The sequence below is a fragment of the Mirounga angustirostris genome, unplaced genomic scaffold (genome assembly GCF_029215605.1).
Source record: "Mirounga angustirostris isolate CCGP_5_RB_7025 unplaced genomic scaffold, mMirAng1.0.hap1 SCAF_6, whole genome shotgun sequence".
In the NCBI taxonomy this organism is placed as follows: domain Eukaryota; kingdom Metazoa; phylum Chordata; class Mammalia; order Carnivora; family Phocidae; genus Mirounga; species Mirounga angustirostris.
In genome coordinates this window covers 52,014,450-52,039,158 of record NW_026991714.1, presented here as the reverse complement: position 1 = coordinate 52,039,158, position 24,709 = coordinate 52,014,450, and the positions used below count along the sequence as shown (strand labels likewise).

The 24,709-nt window shown below is 38.7% G+C and overlaps 1 protein-coding gene across 6 annotated transcripts in view; it reads left to right on the top strand.

Annotated features, from left to right (window-relative positions):
* The window catches only part of RABGAP1L (RAB GTPase activating protein 1 like), a 773,530-nt gene that overhangs the window by 557,807 nt on the left and 191,014 nt on the right, over window positions 1-24,709 (top strand). For all 6 annotated transcript variants that reach the window (XM_064594288.1, XM_064594291.1, XM_064594289.1 and 3 more), the window contains one exon: window positions 7,285-7,326. In XM_064594288.1, the coding sequence (XP_064450358.1) occupies window positions 7,285-7,326 (42 nt within the window). The remainder of the gene's footprint in view (window positions 1-7,284; window positions 7,327-24,709) is intronic.

Here is a 24,709-nt window from a genome sequence, read left to right as displayed (position 1 = left end):
AGTATTTCTTTATATTTGCATAGTAATTATCTGTCACTATCTTCTTTCCATGGAAAAATGCATTATTTTTCAGATCACAGAAGTAAGAAATTTATCTTACCCAAAGAGGAGCCCAAAGGGATTCATTTTGTTCTGATTACCTGATGTGCATTAGAAGCTGTATGAAACCTGAGCGGCTTTAAAACAGTGATTTTGGAGTGAGACGTACTATGCAGCCTCCTGATACGATGCCCTGACACAACAATGATTCTGTGTTATTGTGCCAAGAATACATAATCTAGGCTTAATAATAAGGAAACATCAGACACATCAAATTGAGGGACATTCTACAAGATAACTCTCCTGTACTTCTCAAAAGTATCAAGTTTATTAGACAAAGGCTTTCATCTGCTATCTGTTGTAGATGAAAGAAGACTAAGGAGACGTGACAACATAATGTAATATATGATCCAAGATTGGATCCTGGACCAGAAAAGGACATTAGTGGGACATTTGACCAAATTTGAGCACTATTTTCTTGGTTTTGATAGTTGTTCTGTAGTTATGTAAGATGTTAACATTTGATGAAGCTGAGTTAGAGGTATGCAGAAATTCTTGGCTCTACTTTTGCAAATTTTTTCTAAATCTGAAATTATTTCAAAATGAAAGGTTTTTAAAAATTAAAACAGCCATTTATTTTATTCACAATTTCCTAATTCAGGAATTTCAGAAGGATTCAGCTGTGTGGTCTATCTCTGATCCACATCGTAGCAACTGGGGCACCTGAGGGTGGAGGATTCACTTTCAGGATGACTTCATTCACGTATCTGGCACGTGGGTGACCCCTGGCCTGTGTTACTTATGGATGGCATCTTGTCCTGCAGGGCATTTCCTTTCTGTTTGGCTTCTTAGAGCATGGGGTCTAAGTATAACTGTACTTACATGGTGGCTGGCCTTCCAGAGGGAGCATTCTAGGAGATGGAGCATGGAAGCTTGTACTCTTAAGGGTTGGGCCCAGAATATGGGCATAACTTCACTTCTACCATATCTATTGGTCAAAGCAGTAGCATAGTCTGCCCAGATTCAAGAGGAGAGGACAAAGGTCCTACCTCTCAATGGGAGAAGTGTCAAAATCCTTAATTCATCACAGATAGCTAACCAAAGTCTCATTGCAGTAGAGGTGGGATTAGTGAAAAAGCTATGGAGTTGTTGTTTTTTGTTTTGTTTTTGTTTTTTTGTTTGTTTTGTCTGACAGACATCAGTTCTAGACCTGGCTTTCCCATTTACTAACAGAGTGATGTCTCTGGGCCTCAGTTTCCTCATCTCTAAAATGGTGGCAGTGACACATATGCCATGAAGTTATTGAGAGAATTAAGTGAAAAATATAAAGGGATGCCTGGGTGGCTTAGTTAAGCACCCAACTCTTTTTTTTTTTTCCATTTTTTAAACTTTATTATTTATTTATTTATTTGAGGGAAAGAGAGAGCATGAGTGGGAAGAGGGGCAGAGGGAGAGGAAGAGAGAGAATCCTCAAGCATATTCCACGCTGAGCACGGAGCCTGACAAGGGTCTCAGTGCCAGGACCCTGAGATCATGACCTGAGCTGAAATCAAGAGCCAGTCACTCAACCAACTGAGCCACCCAGGTGCCCCAAGCATCGGACTTTTGATTTTGGCTCAGGATTGTGAGATTGAGCCCTCCTCAGGCTCCGCACTGGGTGTGGACCCTGCTTGAGATTCCCTCTCTCCCTCTCCCTCTGCCCCTCCCCCCTCAAAAAAAAAGAATATGATAAGCAATAAATATGCAAACCTAATAATATATGCTAGCATTTATTGAATACTTACCAAGTGCTAATTCCTTTGATATGCTTTTTATATGCTATTTCATTTAGTCATTACCCCTTTCTGGGATGGTAGATGCCATGTTGGTCGGGTCAGAAAGGGCAGCACACATTCCCTCTAGCTTTAGCTGTTTGTCTGTGGGCCTGCTCCATTTACCTTGGCCAGTTCTGGTTTGATCATTTCTCACTGCCTTGTTGTTAGGATTTCCATTTCCACATACTATTTATTTCCCTTTTGTTTTGATCCCTAAGGACCCAGGCGCTGATGCGCACTTGGCACTGTTTGGCACTTCCTCTTCAGCGTTTGCTCTCAGCGCTGTCAGCGTAGCTCCTGACAGCTTCTCACACAATCTGTCAGCCCCCTCGGAGCCCACAATTGCCTGCTCATCAGAGCCAAATGTTCAGTGTCTTTGTTTCAGTGAGTGCTCAGCTGTCAGCCTTTCTTCATGCAGGATTGTGGGTGCTCGATTGTTGGCCTACACGGGAACACAGCGATCTGCACTTTGGAGCAATTATTTAATTGGGGGCAATTACTTGTAGGTGTTCTTCAAAGTGAAGATTTTGCCAGGCTGTGACTGAATTTTGAAACGGCAGCTTCCCAATCAGTTAAGGAGCCACTTCTTCATGCACACAAGACTGATCTCAGTCTTTGTCACTGGGGGAAGGTGGTGACCCTTTCTTGCCACAGCATGCTGGGTTTGTATGGCCTCACATCCTGCAAGCAGTCAGCTACGTTTTGTGAGTGTTTTTGATATGGGGCAAATAATAAGATTTGGTTTGGGTAGAAGTCACCTATGTGTTATCTTTCTACCCTCTGCATTCAAAATTTACTTTAAATGGAAGGAATCACTTTAATCCTTTAGGAATTAGAGGACACATTAAATAACCCCAACTAAGGGATTTATTCATTCATTCACTTCTTCATTGGGCTATCTTCTCTAACTTGGTGGTTAAGAGGATGACTTCTAGAATTGCACTGCATAGTTTAAAATCCACTTAGTAGCTGTGTCACCTTGGGAAATTTACTTTGACTAAGTCTTAATTTGGATGGAATTAAAATGGAATTTAGGATTGTGGGATTAAATAAGGGCATATTTTCATTGTGATTACAGCTCTTAGCACATAGGAAGTATTCAGTGGATGTTGGCTCTTATTTATTATCTTGCACTTGGAGTTAGACTTTGTACCATTAATAATAAGTAGTCATAACAATATATTGTTATTTTTATTCTTTTTTTTTTTTTTAAAGATTTTTTTTTTATTTATTCATTTGACAGAGACACAGCGAGAGAGGGAACACAAGCAGAGGGAGGGGGAGAGGGAGAAGCAGGCTTCCCGCCGAGCAGGGAGCCCAATGCGGGGCTCGATCCCAGGACCCTGGGATCATGACCTGAGCTGAAGGCAGACGCTTAACGACTGGGCCACCCAGGCGCCCCGTTATTTTTATTCTTAATAGTTCTCCAAATGTTTTACTCTTTGAGTCCTATTAGGAACGCTTGTTTACCCCTCAGTACCCAACAAATTGCTACAGATTACATATTCCTGAAAAGGGGAGGCATCTTGAAAATGACACCTTTTTCTTTTTAAAATATATTTCAACAGGGGAACCTGGGTGGCACAGTTGGTTAAGCATCTGATTCTTGGTTTCAGCTCAGGTCATGATCTTAGGGTCATGGGAACGAGCCCCGTGTTGGGCTCCACACAGTGCGGAGTCTGCTTAAGAATCTCTCCCTCCCCCTCTGCCCCTACGGCCTCGCTCGCGTGGGCTCTCTCAAATAAATAAATCTTTAAAAAATGTATTTCAGTAGGGGCACCTGGGTGGCTCAGTTGGTTAAAGAGACTGCCTTCGGCTCAGGTCATGATCCTGGAGTCCCGGGATCAAGTCCCGCATCGGGCTCCCTGCTCAGTGGGGAGTCTGCTTCTCCCTCTCCCGCTCCCCCCTCTTGTGCTCTCTCTCTCTCAAATAAATAAATAAAATCTTTTTAAAAAATGTATTTCAATAAATATATTTCAATTCAGTTAGTCCAAGGTTAGATCATGTAAGAATGGATGGACAATAAAGTAACAATAGAGGATTTAGTTCATGGTAACTTGGAAGAGTGAAGGGTTGTTCCCTAATAATTCACTTAATTATTGGCTAGGAGGCTGAGGACCGAAGCTGACATTGACATTGCCATCTTAAAACCAACCTGTGTGTGGTGCTGCACTTTTAAACTGACCAAATGTTGGCCTGTGGAAGGTTTCCATAATTTAATGATACCTCTAATTATATTTCCAAATGAGAATAAGTCTTATTTCAAAGAAAATATCCAACCAAGGTTGCCTTCTTTACTCTCCTCTTAAGAAATCAGGATACATTTTCTAGTGAAATAAAGAACTTGGTAAAATAGCAAGTTTTTCCTGATTTCCAACAACTTAGAGGTCTGAAGTACCTTGTTTGCATAGTCTGGCAACACTTTCCTATTTCAGTTTAAGGCTTGTGAAGTCTTTTCTTTATTTTCATGGATAATGTCCAGAGCTTCAGTAAGCAGATGCAGTAATACCTTATTACTCTGAAATGGTTTAAAGAGGTTACATATATAAATTGTTTCTGGTAACCGAAAGCTATCTCTTTAGCTTCTCAAACTAAAAATTATCTACTTTTTATTTATTACACATGCTGTGCTTCCTCCTTAAGCACAATATTTTGAACACGATGGAAACATTAACACTGCAGAATTATCATTATGAGCTAATGTAAACTACAGAAGGATTATTGGCCCCACTAAATGGGCCCAGACAACTATGTGTTTTATAGTTTTTAGGAAAGTGTTATCTTCTATTTCTGTCAGATCTAATATTTTTTTTTTTTAAGATTTTATTTATTTATTTGACAGAGAGAGAAACACAGCGAGAGAGGGAACACAAGCAGGGGCAGAGGGAGAGGGGGAAGCAGGCTTCCCACCGAGCAGGGAGCCCGATGCGGGGCTCGATCCCAGGATACTGGGATCATGACCTGAGCCGAAGGCAGACGCTTAACGACTGAGCCACCCAGGCGCCCCTGTCAGATCTAATATTTTAATTCTGACAACTATCTCTATAGGCTATTTGTCTCTAATCCCATCTACCACATACTTTATCTTTTACTTTGCTACTTTTGACATCTATAAACTATAAAATCATATCACCAAAGTAATTTGAAGTGCATATGGAATTAAAATTTGAATAAATTTTTGTGGTGTTAGAGCTATTTTGGTTATTTAGAGGTCTTTAATTTTTTTTTTTAATTTTTAAGTTCTTGGTGTTTTTCATAGCTCACTTGTTCAATAGTCTGACTTTGAGATAATTGAAGAAAAGGGTTTCTTACTGTAATTTGATGATGACTCTATAAATTGGTCTAGTTGGGTCCACAGGGAAAAGAAATCTCATAAATTTTGGGATAGCTAGTATAGTTTAATCATTTTGTCCTCAAATAAGCACTTACTATGTATATTACACCAGTACTGAGTGGTGGAAATTCCCTTAAACTAGACATTAAAGGCTTGGAGGATCCTAGCCTTCTACTAAAGACGTATATGACCTTAGGCTAGTCAAGTTTACGTTCTGAAAAATGGGAATCACAATAGATTGTTGTTATGAGAACCAGTGAGATTTCACTATTCCTGTGAAAGCAAAGAGATTGAGAATATAGCAGAGTTGGTTGAACATGGAGTGGAGTTTCCAACACGCACCCTGAAGGGATTTAGGAGGGAGAAGTGGGGTGGAAGACTGACAGGAGAAAGGACCAGAGCATAATAAGGATTAGAGAATTGGAGACTAGAGGAGCTTACATTTTAAGCAGTGACTAGAAAAACAAGATCCAGAGACATTGTGGACTTAGTCATAATGGCAGGTTGATAAACATTCAGGTTGTAACAATTCACCATTGCCAAGCAGCTGTGACGTGGGGTGGAGGGGCGTCGGGCAGGGCAACAGGTTTAGACTGCAGGTTTGGGCAGCAGTGGGCAGTGGGCAGCAGCTAGTGGATGAGGAAAGCAAATTTTGGGGGCACCTGCCTCTCTCAGTCAGTGGAACTTGCCACTCTTGATCTCAGGGTTGTAGGTTCAAGCCCCACATTGAGTGCAGAGATTACTTAAAAATGAAATCTTCCAAAAAAAAAAAAGGAAAGAAAATTTTGTTTAATTGTAACCCAAGTTTTTTGATCTACAATAATCTTTTTTTTTTTTCTAATTGGTAAATTGTGATCAAAACCAGTCCAGACTCATTGCGTGGTGTGGTGATGAACTGTGTTGATTTGGTTTTGTCTCCTGGCCTTGTTACACTTCCTGCTGCTTTTGGTTTCTTAAAGAATTAATTGAGTAAACCCCAAACCTCCAACCAAATATATTGTGCTTATCATTCATGCCTTCTACCATTAGATCATATTTTAGGTAGTTGACTGTGAAAGATCAGCAAATTTTAACAAGAATTCACTCTGACTACCTAGTCTTAATCCTCACTTCTGATTTTGGAGACAGGAAAAAGATGGTTTATTAGAAGTTTTTTGCATAATACAACTCCGTATCCAAAAGGCAAGGCAGATAGACTGTATTTGTGACTGAGATGGAGAGGGCACATATATAGACCCTGGACATATGGGAGATGTCAACTCATACTTGAAAGATCTTTTTTCTCATGTATGATGACTTGCGTGGCAAGGAAACAGCATATTTCATGGCAACTTTGTTTCTGATTCTGTCATCTTAAGCATTTAAGATTTCCTATATTTTGAATTTAACATCTCAACAGCTCTTCAGATTCACTGGGCTGAACTCAGAGCTCAAAATTCAGTTCCACTATATCTTCTTAACAAGCTATTTGTTTATTCCTAAAGAGATACCGCTTTGGTTTTCAGAGAGAAAAGAAAAGGAAAAGGAAGTCTGGCACACAGCCCCTAATTACACCTCTAGTTGTACAAATACTACTTGAAAGCGAAAGAACAGTGGTGGAAATCCAGTGTGATGTTTACAACTCCCCTCACACAATCTATCCCAGTTATTAGCAACACTGTTTTGTTTTGTTTTGTCTATTGCTGGCCATTTAACCAAGATGTACATACTGGGACTTGGGAATTTCAATTAATAATTTTAGACTTCCGCATCACTGCCATCTTGATCAAAAAACTTGACTTTCACAAGCCTTAGACCCATGAAGATAATTCAGAAATTGAAGGAAGAATAGTTTATTGAATAATTTATTGAAGGATTGAGGGGAAGTAATTTATTGTAAAAACAACAATTTTATGTGAACATTAAGTAGCATCAAAAATTTGCAGTAAACCTCTCAGAGAAGGAAAATACCTTTCAAAAAAAAAAAAATCTCATGGTTTAATTATTACTGTATGTGAAGATGAAAGCAACCAGGGATTTTATTAAAGATATGGGGAAAGACTTAATAACATAATGATAGATGTGGCAGTATTGATTTGGATCCTTTTTCTATTTCAGGGTTTGAATATAATCTTTCATGTAGCCTTGGCTCTCCTAAAGGTAAGTCTGTTTTTATCTTTAAATTGGGCATAATTCAGATTAGCCTTTGACTCATTCTAGATTCTTGAACACAAAGACTTCCGTGAGGAACTCTGATTCTCCTCCCATCCTTTGTTGTTTTTGTTTATTTAGAGTTTGCTTCTTTACTTTTCTTATAATCTATTTAATTTTGCTATCACAGTGCTCCTTCCAGGAACATATAAAGTTGTTTTCATTCATACGAGTTGGGTGATGTAAGAGAAAAAGTTAAAACCTGTTTTCTGTCAAAACGATGCCAGCCTTTTTCTTAAAATACTTCTTACCACAATAACATCCCTGGAGGTACCTAAACATAGAATTGAATTATTAGAAAGCTTTTAAAATATACTGACTAAAAAAGAAACTGCTACATTTCAATTTGCACTTCTTTGAGAGCTAGAAATTTACAAGACACTTTAGAATTCAATTACAATTACCTTGTTGAATTTTATATCAACATATCAGTGGAACTTTAACAGTGTGGTAATAGCAAGACATTTGCTGCAAAGTTGGTGAAAGTAACCCAATCAGTCAGTTTTTGTCCTTCAGTAAGAGAGGACATTGTTACTGAAGGTGATAATTGCCTATATTTATTAAAAAAATGCAGGCTCACCCTTACCCAGTAAAACATAGTTGTTAAAATTGCAGACCCTGGGCTCAGACAGATTTGGTTCTAATTTCAGCTCTGGTGTGTGACCTTGGCAAATTAGTCTAAGTGCTCAGACCCTGAGTTTTGAGATAATAATAGAAACTAATTTACGGGATTGTTGTAAGAGTTCAATACGATGATACATAAAAAGTACTTAACATAGTGTCTAGAAAATGTTATTGCCTAATAAATGTTAGCTATCATTATTGTGACTACTGTTGTATTCACAAGGTAACTCACTTTCTAGATTCCCCATCATTCTTCCAAATTTCCCAAAAGATAATGACCTGACGTCTTCAGAGTGCCGCTTGGTATTTTAGGAGAGCTTCCGTACGTAAATACCTTGATCCCAAACCAAGACATGACATACTGTGGGTCCTATGTACATCAAGAAGTGGGGTGTACTCCTCACCTCTTATTCTGTTAAACATTTGTTTTTTGTGAAGTTCATAAATTGTACTTTAAATTGTAACATTAAATCATTTGGAGTTTAGATATGAACAATTCTTATACCAAAGTTATTTTGGAAATTAGGAAGATATTTAAAATATTTTCAGTAAAATAATAAAAACATGTGCATGTATCTTTTAGCGAAGTCATGGATCTCTACCTCTAATTCTTTTTTCGTTAGGACAAATTAAAACCAAAAACTTTCTAAGATGCTTTTCAGTAGAGGGCTGGGATAAGACTTTTAGAATGCCTAAGCAGTGACAGTATTATGTAATTCAGACTAAAAACAATACTTAGTCATAAAGTAAGTGTAATGAGGAAGTCCAACAAAGTTATGATTTTTCCTATCCTGTCTAATTTGCTTTTAAGCCTCAGACATTATCCTCCCCAAAATGCCCTTCCTCATTTTTTTGGTGACTTTTCTTTACCGGTGCTCTCAGTACACACTTGGTCTGTCTTTTGGGGGTATCCCAGGATTTCCTGTCTGGATATTGGGACTATACTCTGTGTCAGCTTAATACTGCATCCGTCTGGTAAATTATCTTCCTGATTGACAGATTTTTTTGGTTTGATTGCATTATTTTCATTTATTTTTATTCATATTAACCCAGATATGGCCTTTGCAGAGGACATTCTCTGGCCACTGGGCAGAAAAGCTTTTGAATCTTCTCTGGAAATACATGGATGCTCATCTAGTATCTTGCAGAATTTGCCTAGCTAGAGAAGATTAAAAGGAGAGCTTCCTCACTACTTTTGGGATATTTATATCCCTTCCTTGTATGAATCCTGGAGCTGACGGCACTAGAGACAGTATATGTAGGCTGAATTGAAGTGTACCAAATTGATCTGATTGCTCCTACCCGGAAAAAGAATATCCCAAAATATATGAAAGGGACTAGCATTTAGCTTCTAATCTAGTAAGCCGTATAAAAGAATGTATATTTGTTTACATAAAAATAACAAACTTAGGGATAGTTCAAAGTGCTTATGAACCCAGCATAAGTAATCCATTAGCATACATGAAATGTCCAGGTGTCACTTGTAAAAGAATTGTGAATTGTGTTAACCAGAGAAAACTATTTTATTCTCTTCTGCAGTTGATAATTGAGGGAGCTAAGGCCCCAGGTTACCTCAGGTCTTTTGTTTTACTAATGGCAAAGCTGGATTTATTATATATATATTTTTAAGATTTTATTTATTTATTTGAAAGAGAGAGAATGAGAGAGAGAGAGAGAGAGAGAGCACATGAGAGGGGGGAGGGTCAGAGGGAGAAGCAGACTCCCCGCCGAGCAGGGAGCCCGATGCAGGACTCGATCCCGGGACTCCAGGATCATGACCTGAGCCGAAGGCAGTCGCTTAACCAACTGAGCCACCCAGGCGCCCCTGGATTTATTATATTTTTAAGCAGCATAAATATAACTAAAGGTCTCTGTTGCTCAGTATGATTTAAAGACACCTACTTTCTGAATGGGAGCTACTTTCTTTTGGGTTAGAAATAGTCTACCAAAGAACTAGAAAGCTATTGAGCTAAATGAATTGTTCATTATAGTAGGTGGCACCATCAAATCATCTAGGATATTGGCAGTGTCCATTCATTCCCCCAATCTAATTCATTTGTTATATGAAATATTTAATAGTCACCGCATATAGTACATTATAATAGATTAGAAATGATCAGTCAGAATTAATCTTAGCCACTTCATGTTGCCAGAGAATTTTTGATCAGAATAGGTTCTTTGCATTCAAACAATGGTTAAAAGTAAATGATGGGGTGGGGGCACCTGGGTGGGTTAGTCGGGTTCTGTCTTCAGCTCAGGTCATGATCTCGGGGTCCTAGAATCAAGCGCCTCTTCAGGCTTCCCACTCAGTGGGGAGTCTGCTTGTCTCTCTCCTTCTGCCCCTCCTCCTGCTTGTGCTCTCTCTGTTACTCTCTCAAATAAATAAAGAAAATCTTAAAAAAAAAAAAGTAAATGACAGAATGTTTTTCATTTTGTGTCTTATTATAGAGATAAAACCCACTCATAATTCCATCCCTAGAGGTAACCATAATAAAAATTCATTATAAAATCTTCCTCCCATGCTTTAGTCTATGAATATGTAAGCATTCATTAGCTATGTACATTTATATGTACACATATATTTTTAATATGGGCTTAAGGATTATAATTAAGGAGATGGGAGATAGGAGATAAATCCAGAGGAATAGTGTATGAGGATGAACATATTATTTTCTGTCAAAAAATGCTGATGAACAAGACTCTTTTTCATTTAATGCTATGTTATGACCATCTTCTGTGTCACTATAGACACGTAGTGCTTAAACGTATGGATGATGGAGCCAGGCTACTTGAGTTCAAATCCCATCTCCCACAGCTTATGCCGCAATCTTAGATAAATTACGATTTCCCTCTTTAAAATGGGGATATTAGTAACACCTATCTCATAGGATTGTTAGGGTTTAATGAGTTAATATATGATTGGTGTCTGGAAATTTGTTAAGTATGAAAATGCACCCAGGTACAATTAATATACATAGAGCTGCCTTAGCTTTTTTTTTTTTTTTTTAAAGATTTTCTTTATTCATTTGACAAAGAGAGAGAGAGGGAGAGCACAAGTAGGCAGAGAGGCAAGCAGAGGGTGAGGGAGAAGCAGGCTCCCCGCAGAGCAGGGAGCCCGACGTGGGGCTCGATCCCAGGACCCTGGGATCATGACCTGAGCCGAAGGCAGACGCTTAACGACTGAGCCACCCAGGCGCCCCTGCCTTAGCTTTTTAATCACTGATTAGTATCTTATTGTGTGTACCATAATTTTACTTAGCCAGTTTTCTATTTAATTTTTATGGACATTTGTTTCCAGACTTTTCCTGTTAAACAAACATCCTTAAATTTCCATCTTTGCATACTTATGTAATGATGCCTTTTGGATAAACTTTAAGGAATGTAATTGCTGGATCAGACTGTAATCAAATTTGAATTTTTGATGCATATTGCAAAATTGCTTTCTACTAGCAATATGAGAATGCATTTTCTCCATACTCTTGAAAAAGCAGAATTTCTAAATATGTGCTTTTATGGACAGTGAAATCAAGTTGTAAAACAAAGCAGCCTAAAAAGTGAATTATTATACTAATTTGTGTCATTGTAAACAAACAAAACTCTTCAGACAGTTTTGAAGAGTCCCATGTTCTTTCATTTGGGAACATCTAGTTGTTTTTTTTTTTTTTTAGGGAAGCCAGTTGATCATGGCTAAATTTTAGAAGAATGATCCCTAGCTTGGATGGGCTTTTATATTATTTAAAAGTTCTGAAGCATCTCTTTGATGGTTTTGGCTTTTCAACCTCTCCATTATGGTCTTTTTCCTTACCATTCTATTGAAGCTTTTTTTTTTTTTTTAGAGGGGGCAGGGAAGAGGAGAGGGAGAAAGAGAAAATCTTAAACAGGCTCCATGCCCAGCGCAGAGCCAGCACAAAGCTCAATCTCATGACCCCTAGATCATTACCTGAGCCAAAATCAAGAGTCAGACACCTAACCGACTGAGCCACCCAGGTGCCCCATATTGAAGTTTTTTCGATGAAGTCACTAACAAAATCAGTGGACATATTTCCATTTTTATCATACTTGATTTCTCAACAGTTATCCAAAGAGCATAAAGACATAACACTTCCCCTTTTCTGAAACATTCTCCCTTGGCTTCTGTCTTATTTTTTATCTCCCTCTCATCTTCTCATTTTACTTTTGCTTACTTCTTTTTTTCCCCTAGTCATTAACTTGGAGTTACACAGGGCTCCAGCCTCTAGGAAGTCACTTGATGCTTCTTCCTTGCTGATCTTGTTCATTCCCCTGCTTTCATCTATAAATGTTCACTCTCATCTTTATATTTAGCCCAGATCCAAATATTTGGCCATGGACTTACATGTCTGCTTGGATGTTTCAGAGGCACATCAAATCCAAAAGCCAAAGCTGAACTGATACACCCTCCCAGCCCTTTGCCTCCTCCAGTAACCTTCACCTCAGTGAAGGCACTATCTAGCTGCTCAAAGCAGGAAGCTGGAAGTTATCCTTAATGCTTTTCTTTTCTTAATTCCCAGCATCTACTGAGTCATCAACTCCTGTTGATTCCACTTCTTAAGAATTTTTAGAATCTTCCCACTTTGGCAGTTAGGCTACCACACTCTCTAACTTGGACTGTTGCAGTGACCTCTTTCAGTAATAAGTATTGAACACCTACCAAGTGCTAGGCACTTTTCTAGGCACTGGTGATAAAGTATTGCTAAGGAAGGACCCTGCATTCTTGGAGCTTGTATTACGATGAAGGGAAGATAGTACTTAAACAAACATAGTTGTGTCAGTGCATGTTGTGGTTTATGAAGGGGAATGATGTTGATGCAGAGTGAAGGGAGCTCCCTTCTTTCAGTTGTCAATGAAAGTGATCTGAGGGATGGTATTTGAGCTGAAAATTGAATGAAAAGAAGTAGCTAGCATGCCAAAATCTGGGGAGTGAGACTTCTAGGCAGAAGAAGCAAGCATGAGGCTTTAAAGAGGATTTTTATATGCTTAAGAAAGTGAAAGAAAGTCAGTGTCTGGAGTGTGATAGGTAAGAGAAGATGATATCAGGCTTAGATTTGGGTGTTAGTAGTGGAACTGAGAGAAATGGCTGTCTGCTCTTTCTCCAGCTGCTCATGACCACTGTCCTAGCCAAGTCCCACATTGTCACCAGAGTACCCTTGTTTGTTTGTTTTTTTAAAGATTATTTATTTGAGAGGGGGAGAGTTGGGAGGGGAGAGGCAGAGGGAGAGGGAGAGAGAATCTTTAAACAGACTCCATGCTGAGCATGGAGCCCAATGCCGGGCTCGATCCCATGACCCTGAGATCACAACCTGAACCGAAACCAAGAATCGGATGCTTAACAGACTGTGCTATCCAGGCGCCCCCCCACCCAGAGTACTCTTTTTAAAACAGATTTTATTATTCACTATTGGACAAATATTGACCAAACACCTATTCAGAGATAGACACTATTCTGTGTACTTGACTAGATCAATGAACTAGAATAACAAAAATACTTGCCTCCATCAGCCTGTGTTCTAACAGTATACAGTTAATAAACAGTAAACATAACAAATATATAAACATAGTATATGAGAAGTAATAGTGCATGGGAAAAAGGAAAAGTACAGCAGAGTAAAGGGACCTCTGGGTAGGTTTTGCAGTGTTAAATAGGGTAGTTAGGGTTAACTGGGAGTCTGTTTCTTGATTTGTCTCTCTCTCTTATGTTTTTCCTTTGTTTTGTTTCTTAAATTAGACGAGTGAAATCATATGGTATTTGTCTTTCTCTGATTTATTTCACTAAGCAGGATACTCTCAAGCTCCATCCATGTTGGAAATGGCAAGATTTCATTCTTTTTTATGGCTGAATAATATTCTATTATATATATATATATATATATATCACATTTTTTTCCTTTTTTTTTTAAGTTTTTATTTAAATTCCACTTAGTTGGGGTGCCTGGGTGGCTCAGTCGTTAAGCGTCTGCCTTTGGCTCGGGTCATGATCCCAGGGCCCTGGGATCGAGCCCTGCATTGGGCTCTCTGCTCAGCGGGAAGCCTGCTTCTCCCTCTCCCACTCCCCCTGCTTGTGTTCCCTCTCTCGCTGTGTCTCTCTCGGTCAAATAAATAAATAAATAAATAAATAAATAAATAAATAAATTCCACTTAGTTAATATGCAGTGTAATATTAGTTTCAATACAGTAGTGATTCTGCACCCATACAACACCTGGTGCTCATCATCAGTGTCTCCTTCATCCCCAACACCTGTTTCACCTATCCCCCCGCACCTCCCTCTGGTGACCATCAGTTTGCTCACTATAGGAAAGAGTCTGGTTCTTGTTTTGCCTCTCTCTCTCTCTTATTTTTTCCCCTTTACTCATTTGTTTTCTTTCTTAAATTCCACATATAAGTGAAATCATATGGTATTTGTCTTTCTCCAACTGACTTACTTCACTTAGCCTAATTTCTAGCTCCATGCATGTTGTTGCAAATGGCAAGATTTCATTGTTTTTGATGGCTGAGTAATATACTACATCTTACTTATCCATTCATCAGTTGACGGACACTTGGACTGTTTCATAATTTGGCTGTTGTATATAATTCTGCTGTAAACATCAGGGTGTGTGTATTCCTTTGAATTAGTATTTTTGTATCCTTTGGTAAATACCTAGTAGTTCAGTTGCTAATCATAGGTAGCTCTATTTTTAACTTTTTGAGGAACCTCCATACTGTTTTCCACAGTGGCTGCATCAGTTTGCATTCCCACCAACAGTGCAAGAGGATTCTGCTTTTTCCACATCTTCATGAACACCTGTTAATTCTTGTGTTGTTGATTTTAGTCATTCTGACAGGTGTGAGGTGACATCACATTGTAGTTTTGATTTGCATTTCCCTGATGGTAAGTGATGATGAGCATCTTTTCATGTGTTTGTTGGCCATCTTTTTGTCTTCTTTGGAGAAATGTCTGTTCATATCTTCTGTCAATTTTTTAATTGGATTATTTGTTTTTTGGATGTTGAGTTTTATAAGTTCGTTATATATTTTGGATGCTAACCCTTTATCAGATGTGTCATTTGCAAATATCTTCCCCCATTCCATAGGTTGTCTTTTAGTTTTGTTAATTATTTACTGTGCAGAAGCTTTTTATTTTGATGTAGTCCCAATAATCTATTTTTGCTTTTGTTTCCCTTGCCTCAGGGGACCTATCTAGAAAAAGTTGCTCTGGCCAGTGTCAAAGAAGTTACTGCCTGTGTTCTCTTCTAGGATTTTTATGGTTTCATGTCTCACATTTAGGTGTTTCATCCATTTTGAATTTATTTTTGTGTATAGTATAAGAAAGTAGTCCAGTTTTCCCAACGCCATTTGTTAAATATTCTTTTTTCCATTGGATATGCTTTCCTGCTTTGTCTAAGATTAATTGACCATGTATGTAATTGTGTGTTCATTTCTGGGTTTCTGTTCTGTTCCATTGATCTATGTGTCTATTTTTATGCCAGTACCATACTGTTTTGATTACTACAGCTTTGTAATAATACTTGAAGTCGGGGAATTTATGTCTCCAGCTTTGTTTTTCTTTTTCAAGATTGCTTTGAGGGCGCCTGGGTGGCTCAGTTGGTTAGGTGACTGCCTTCGGCTCAGGTCATGATCCTGGAGTCCCTGGATGAGTCCTGCATTGGGCTCCCTGCTCGGCAGGGAGCCTGCTTCTGCCTCTGACCCTCCCCCCTCTCATGTGCTCTCTCTCTCTCATTCTCTCTGTCTCAAATAAATAAATAAATAAAATCTTAAAAAAAAAAAAATTAAAAAAAAAAAGATTGCTTTGACTATTCAGGGTCTTTTGTGGTTCCATACAAATTTTAGGGTTGTTTGTTCCAGCTCTGTGAAAAATGCTATTGGTATTTTGATAGGGATTGCATTTAATACGTCGATTGCTTGGGGTAATATAGGCATTTTAACAATATTTGTTCTTCCAATCCGTGAACATGGACAGTCTTTCCATTTCTTTGTGTCATCTTAAATTTCTTTCATTGGTGTTTTATAGTTTTTGGAGTAAAGGTCTTTCACCTCTTTGGTTAGGTTTATTCCTAGGTATCTTATGGTTTTTAGTGCAATTGTAAATGGGATTGATTCCTTAATTTCTCTTTCTGTGACTTCATTATTGGTATGTAGAAAGGCAACAGATTTTTGTATCCTGTTACTTTACTGAATTTGTTAATCAGTTCTAGCAGTATTTTGGTGGTCTTTTGGGTTTCCTATATATAGTATCATGTCATCTGTAAATAATGAAAGTTTTACTTCTTCCTTACTGACTTGGATGCTTTTTATTTCTTTTTGTTGTCTGATTGCTGTGGCTAGGACTTCCAGTACCACGCTGAATAAAAGTGGTGAGAGTGGACATGGTTGTCTTGTTTCTGACCATAAGTGAAAAGCTCTCAGTTTTTCCCCATTAAGGATGATGTTAGTGTGTGTTTTTTCATAGATGGCCTTTATTATGTTGAGATTTCCTCTAAAGCTACTTTCTTGAGGGTTTTTATCATTAATGGATGTTGTACTTTGTCAAATGCTTTTTCTGCAACTAATGAAATTATCATATAGTTCTTATCTTTTCTCTTATTGGTGTGATGTATAACGATTGATTTGTGAATATTTAGCCGCCCTTGCAACCCAGGAATAAATCCCACTTGATCGTGGTGAATGATTTTTTTAATGTATTGTTGATTTCAGTTTGCTAGTATTTTGTTGAAAATTTTTGTATGTTCATCAGGGATATTGGCCTGTAGTTCTCTTTTCTGGTGTTTATCTGGTTTTGGTATCAGGTTAATGCTAGCCTCATAGAATGAATTTGGAAGTTTTCCTTCCTTTTATATTTTTGGAATAGTTTAAGAAGAATAGGTACTAATTCTTCATTAAATGTTTGATAAAATTTGCCTGTAAAGCCACCTGGTCCTAGACTTTTGCTTTTTGGAAGTTTTCTGATTACTGACTCAATTTCTTTGCTGGTTATCAGCATGTTCAAATTTTCTGTTTCTTCCTGTTTCAGTGTTTGTACGTTGTATGTTTCTAGGAACTGATCCATTTCTTCTAGGTTTTCCAGTTTGTTGGCATATAGTTTTTCATAATATTCTCTTATAATTGTTTATATTTCTGTGGTATTGGTTGTTATTTCTCCTCTCTCATTTGTAGTTTTATTTATTTGGGTCCTTTTTCTTTTCTGTTTGATAAGTCTAGCTATAGGTTTATCAATTTTATTAATTTTTTCAAAGAACCAGCTTCTGATTTCATTTGATCTGTTCTGTTGGGTTTTTTTAGTATCTATATCATTTATTTCTGCTATGTTGTTATTTCCTACCTTGGCTTCGTTTGATCTTTCTCCAGCTCCTTTAGGTATAAGGTTAGATTGTTTATTTGAGATTTTTCTTGCTTCTTGAGATAAGCCTGTATGGCTATATACTTCCCTCTTGTGACCACTTTTTCTGCATCCCAGAGGTTTTGGACCGTTGTGTTTTCACTTTCATTTGTTTCCAAGTATTTTTAAATTTAGTCTTTGATTTTCTGGTTGACCTGTTCATTGTTTAGTAGTAGCCTGTTGTTTAACTTTCATGTATTTGTCTTTCCAGGTTTTTGTTCTGGTGACTTCTAGTTTCATAGCATTGTGCTCAGAGAAGGTGCATAGTATGACTTTAGTCTTTTTGTATTTGTTGAGGCCTGTTTTGTGACCTAATATATGGTCTCTTCTGGAGAATGTTCCATGTGCACCTGAAAAGAATGTGTATTCTGCTCTTTCAGGATGGAATGTTCTGAATATATGTTAAATCCATCTGGTCCAGTGTGTCATTCCAAGTCATTGCTTCCTTGTTTATTTTCTGTTTAGATGATTTGTCCATTGATGTAAATGGGGTGTTAAAGGCCCCTACTATTATTGTATTATTAACCATTCATTACTTTATATTTCTTATTAACTGTTTTATATATTTATGTGCTCCCATGTTGGGTACATAAATATTTACAATTGTTATATTTTCTTGTTGGATTGTTACCTTTATTATTATATAGTGTTCTTCTTTGTCTCTTGTTACGGTCTTTGTTTTAAAATCTAGCTTGTCTGATATAAATGTTGCTACTCTGGTTCTCTTTTGACATCCTTTTTTTGTGAGTTTGTTGACTGAATTTTTTACAAAAATATTCATTTTTACTGCTTTTATGTTTCTTGCCTTTGTACTGTCACTTTTGGTCTCTCCTTTCCACTCAGAGTCCCTTTTAATATTTCTTGCAGAGCTAGTTTAGTGGTCATGAACTCCTTCAATTTTTGTTTGCCTAAAAAATCTTTATTTCTCCTTCTATTTTGAATGCTAGCCTTGCTGGATAGTGTATTCTTGGCTGCACATTTTTCCCATTTAGCACTTTGCATATATCATGTCGCTTCCTACTGGCTTGCAAAGCTCCTGTTGAAAAACCTGCAACTAGCCTTATGGGTTTTCCCTTGTAAGTTAATGACTTCTTTTGTCTTGATGCTTTTAAAAGTTTTTCTTTATCATTATGTATTGCAAATTTAGTTACAATATGTTTGGTGTGGGTCTGCTTTTGTAGATTTTGTTGGGGGTTCTCTGTGCCTCCTGGATTTGGATGTCTGTGAACTTCCCAGATTAAGGAAGTTTTCAGCTATTATTCCTTCAAATAAATTTTCTGCCTCCTTTTTCTCTTTTCTTCTTCTGGGACTCCTATAATATGAATTTTATTATGTTTGATGTTGTCACTGAGTTCCCTAAGTCTATTCTTGTTTTGCCTAATTCTTTTCTCTCTCTTTTGTTCAGCTTGATTACTTTCCATCACTCTGTCTTCTAGGTCATTGATTCATTTGTCTGCTTCTTCCAGCCTGCTGTTCATTCCATCAAGTGTGTTTCTCATTTAGCTTATTGTGCCTTTTATCTCTGCTGTGTTTCCTTATCTTTGTGTTAAGAGTCTCACTCATGTCTTCCACTCTTTTCTCAATTCCACTGAGTATCCTTATGATCATTGTTTTAAATTCCCTATCAGGCATGTTACTTATATCTGTTTCTCTTAGATCTTTGACTGTGGCCTTCTCCTGCTCTTTCATATGGGATAAATTTCTCTCTCTTCCTTTTGTGTGCCTCTGTGTCTGTTTCTCTGTGTTAAGAAAGTCAGCTATGTCTTCTGCTCTTGAAAGTAGTAACTTTATGAAGATGAGGTCCTGGGGTGCCTGCAGTGCAGTGTCCTCTGTCTCCAGAACCTGGCACTTCAGAAGAGTGTCTTTGTGTGTTGCTTATGCCCTGCTGTTGTTTCTGAGTCACTTTGCCTTTCAGTGAAGACAACTTCCTGTTGTGAGCTGTGCTTACTCTCTGTAGACAGGCAGGCCAGTTCTGAGGGGGTGTGCTCTCTGGGGAACTTGGGAGCAGGCCAGCAGTGTTAGCAAAATTTACCCTGGGCTACTAGTTCTATGCTGGATCCCCGGAAATGTTGCAGCCACTGGGGCTGCATTCTGGAGTGGCCAGGGGCACAAGGCTGGGCATGGCGCACAGTGATGGCTGGGTGCAGCTGGTTCAGTGCACAAAGGTGGCTGGGGTTGCAGTGCTAGGTGCAGTGCAGGACAGCAGCTGGGGGTACTCAGCTAGGTGCATCACACAACAGTGGCTGGGGACACAAGGCTGGGCGCCACAATGGATGTGTGCCCAGCAACTTGGCAGGGCACATACATGGCTTTAACAAAATTTGCCTTGAGCCTAGGGCTGAGGCTAGTGGGTGGGAGCGGGTGAGTCCTTGGGAGAACTTATGGGCAGGGCACGCTGCTGGGGGGTTTGGTAACAAGTATGCAGATCCCCTTCCCACAGGTGCTCTGTGTTTATGCTGGGGAGCAGAATTCAGCCCCTCTGGTTTCTAAAGCCAAACATTATGGGGATTAGTCTTCTTGTGGGGGAGCTCCCTGGTATGAGGGCCTGTTGGTTTCTCTGCTCTCTCTCCCTCTTGCAAGCAACCTTCTTCCACCTTTCTGACCTTCCTAACCTTTCAGATGCAGATTTTTCCTACATTAGTTGTGGAGTTTGTTCTGCCAGTCTGGATCGCTCTCCAGTTTATTGACTTGGATGTGAGTGAGATCTAGTTGAAAACGTGGGATGGGGTGAGCTCAGGGTCCTCCTGCTCCGCCATCTTCCCAACTTCCCAAGATTTCTTCATTTAAGGTTTTTATAGTTTTAGCTCTTACATTCAAGTCTGCGGTCCACTTTGAATTTATTTTTGTATATGAAGTAAGATAGGGTGTTATGGACTGAATCCTCCCTCCCCATCCAAAATTCTTGTGTCAGAATCTTAACCCCTAGTGCCTCAGACTGACTGTATTTGGAGAAAGGGTCTTTAAAGAGGTATTGAGGTTAGAATGAGATCTTTAGGATGGGCCCTCATCCAGTAGGACTGGGGTCCTCATAGGAAGAGGAGATGAGGACACAGAGGAATGACCATATGAACACACAGGGAGAAGACCGCCATCTACAGGTCAAGAAGAGAGGCCTCAGAAGAAACCAGCAGTGCTGACACATTGGACTTCTGGCCTCCAGAATTGTGAGAAAAAATTAATTTCTGCTATTTAAGCCACTTAGTCTATGGTTCTTTGTCATGGCAACCCTAACTAATATAGTAGGAGTACAGCTTCATTGGTTAGCATGTGGACATCTAGTTGTCCCTGTAACATTTGTTGAGAAGACTGTTCTTTTCCCATTGAATTATCTTGGTAAGCTTGTCAAAAATTAGTTGACTGTTAGCACATGCTTTTATTTCTAGACTGTCTATTCTACTGATTTTTGTCTATCCTTATGCCAGTACCACACTGTCTTTTTTTTTAAAAAAAGATTTTATTTATTTATTTGACAGATAGAAACATAGCAAGAGGGGCGCCAGGGTGGCTCAGTCGTTAAGCATCTGCCTTCGGCTCAGGTCATGATCCCAGGGTCCTGGGATCGAGCCCCGCAGGGAAGCCTGCTTCTCCCTCTCCCACTCTCCCTGCTTGTGTTCTCTCTCTTGCTGTGTGTCTCTCTCTCAAATAAATAAATAAAATCTTAAAAAAAAAAAAAAGAAACATAGCAAGAGAGTGAACACAAGCAGGGGGAGTGGGAGAAGGAGAAGCAGGCCTATCACTGAGCCGGGAGCCCGATGTGGGGCTCAATCCCAGTACCCCGGGACCATGACCTGAGCTGAAGGCAGACGCTTAACGACTGAGTCACCCAGGCGCCCCCCACACTGTCTTAATTACTATAATTTTATGGTAACTTTTGAGATCAGGAAGTGTGAGTCCTCAATTTTGTTCTCCTTTTTCAAGATTGTTTGGTTGTTGCAGTCTCTTGCATTTCCATATGAATTTTACAATCAGTTTGTCAATTTCTGCAAAAAAAAAAAAAAAGACTGTGGGAGTTTGATAGGAATTGCATTGAATCTTTAGATCAATTGAGGATTAATGCCATCTTAACAATATTAAATCTTCCAATCTATGAACACAGGATGTTTTCCCATTATTTAGGTTCTTTAATTTCTTGAAACAGTGTTTTGTAGTTCTCAGCATACAAAAGTCTTGCACTTCTTTAGCTAAATATATTTCTAAGTATTCTGTTTTATGCTATTGTAAATGAAATTGTTTTCTTAATTATCTTAGATTCCTCATTACTATTACCTAAAATTACAATGGGTTTTCTATACTGATCTTGTATCCTCAAACTTTGCTGACGTCATTTTTAGCTTGTGTATGTGTGTGTGTGAGAATGTATGTATTCCTTAGGTATTTCTATATGTAAGATCATATCATCTGTTAAGTAGAGTTGGTCTTACTTCTTCTTTTCCAATCTGGATGCCTTTTATTTCTTTTTCTTGCCTAACTGCAAGAACAATTTCCCCTTCTCTTTCTGCTGGCATTGGGAAGAAGGGTCAATTCTTGGTCCAGCTGCTCTCTCCCTGAAGGACCATATTTGAAGCCATACAGGGTTAAAGAACCAGAAGTGAAGAGCAAAACGCCTTGAAAATGGAAAATGGATTTCAGTTCTCCCTAGTCTTTGATTCACCAACTTGGGTTAAAGGTTCTTGTTTCTGTGCTTGAAGATGGTGACATAAGGAAGGACTGGCATTGGGACTGTTATTTCTATGGCTGCCATTCAGGTTACAAAATCAGAAGTCTAAAGACCTGGGGGAAAAAATGGAGCAACTGTAAACCTTCTTTTGGATCTGCAGTGATTTTTGCATATTCAATTAATTTTTTAATTTCCATGAAGGAATGCCTATTGTCCTGTTGGTGGCAGTAAAACACTACTGCTGTGGAAATAGACACTAAGAGTCTAGCGCTTCCAATTCTTCCCTTCCCGTTGGCATTCCTTTATATTGGCTTCCCCTTCCAACATAATCTGTTGTTTGAATGGTTAGTTTCTTTTTAACTTTTCTCTAGTGTATCCTCAGCTCGATGATAGGGTGGTTTTAGGGTGCTATCTAATAAATGCTAAAACAACCAACACAATTGGGAGTGCAAGATAATCGAGGAATTTTATTTTATTTTATTTAGATTTTATTTATTTATTTGACAGAGAGAACACACAAGCAGGGGGGAATGGCAGGCAGAGGGAGGTGGAGAAGCAGGCTCCCCAGTGAGCAAGGAGCCTGATGTGGGACTTGATCCCAGGACCCTGGGATCATAACCTGAGCTGAAGGCAGCTGCCTAACCAACTGAGCCACCCAGGCACTCCCAAGACACTAGAGGAATTTTAAAGTTCCAGAAATAATGCATTTTATGGATTAGGGATCTATATCAGGAAAAAAAAAAGTACATCATCACAGTACTGTGCATGTATTATATAACACCTTAAGTTTGTTGAAGTAATTTGTCATTATTTATTTCTCATGAGACAATCCAAAATGCCAGGGAAGAAGGATAGTTGACTAATCATGCCATGTCCACATCGTCAGTAATTCATTTGGACTTAACGTACCCTAAGAAATATGAGGTTACTTGACGGAGATATGAACAATACAATTCATTGTCTCCCTTGTCCTATTTCTGTGAGAAAACTAAGTAATTTTAGCACCAACTCATTCAAGCTTTTCTCTCTTTTACTCTTTGTGTCCTCCTCTGCTGTGCTCCTATCTTTAATGAAGGTATATTCTGCCTTCATTTCAAGGTTATTTCCCACCTTGGTCCTTGATCCCAGCTTTCTTGCCTCCCTTTAGAGAAGCCAGTGATAGTTGGTTAGTCCACTTAGCCCACAGACATTCAAGCACTCACTGAATGCATATTATTGGCAGGTCATGGGTCAAGTGTGACAGCTTGCAGAGTTGATAGTCTGGGTCCTCCAGTAGAGTCTAATGGATCAAGCGGGGCTTGATCTCCTGACCCTGAGATCATGACCTGAGCTGAGCTCAAGAGTTGGATGCTTAACCCACCGAGCCACTCAGATGCCCCTATAACACAAAGTCTTGAATTTCCTCAAAAGTTGTTAAATAAAATCCTCCTACCTTGGATTAGCTTTCTTTTCCAATGCCTTACAAAGAAGGACAATGTGTGATTTACATGCTTCACAAGTTAATACAGTCGAGTTACTAGTGACTTTACCCAAACATCTGAAAAGAAAATTGTCTCATCAAGAGGGGAAAGGTCTCTTGAATCTTTAAACACTAGTCAGTAAACATCATACTTTGTACCTACTCTGCTCAGGGCATTAACCAAGACCCAGTGATTTGTATCCTCAAGCATCCATAACTGGACAGTTTGTTGACAGTTCCCTAATTTATGAACTGGTTGTGTCAGCTAATATCTCCACTTTACAGATGAGGAAACAAAACCTTTGAGAAGGTAGATAAGTTGGCTAAAGTCATTCAGTTAGGAGAGTGACACACCAGACCCAGAACTGGGCTGTCTTACCATTCTACCTTAGCTGTTCTTAACCACTAAACTGTGGCTGGTGTGTGTGTTTTAAACCCTCCAATTACCTTGTGAAGAAGATATTATTATTCCTACTTGATACTCAATTCTAGAGCTCTTAGTCAAAATTCCATGCTTTTTTACATTATATATAGTTGGAGACACTCAAATTGTAGTGAAATCAGCTTCCATTTAAAAAATCCATGTTAACATTGTACTATGAATGAAAAGAAAGGGTTTTTTATCTAAGTTGTTTGAAGATTGTATAGCAGAGGAAAAAAAATTCCTCAACCATCTTAAAAACTGGCTGGATCTGAAAATTAAACTGACAAAGACCAAAAGGAGAAAAGCATACAGTTTCATTTAATATGTTTTACATGACATGGGAGCCTTTACAAGGAAAAGACCCTAAGAACTGGTTAAAGTGGAGTGTTTTTATGCGAGGTTTGAGAAGAGTGAACAGTTGTCAAGAAATATGTAGGACGAAGGGAATAGGAGCTAAGTGTAATAAACTGGGGGAAATTTCACTAGGCCTGCTTGTTTGGAATCTCCTCAGTATCCCTCTGTCTTGGAGATAAGATGCTCCTTTCCTCCAGGTTTAGGGAGGGCACTTTTCACATGAGGGTATTATGACCTGCTTCAGTGGAGAAGGGCAGGGGAAGGTCAGAGAAACCTTCCTACTTCTGCTATTTTCTCAAACTCTTTCAGCTTAAAATATTCAATATGCCAAGGTACCATATTTGGGGATAGTGTTTTCCAAACCCCATCAACTGTATGATCAAAGATAGTTGTCCCAGTTGTAAAATGTCACTGGTTGAACA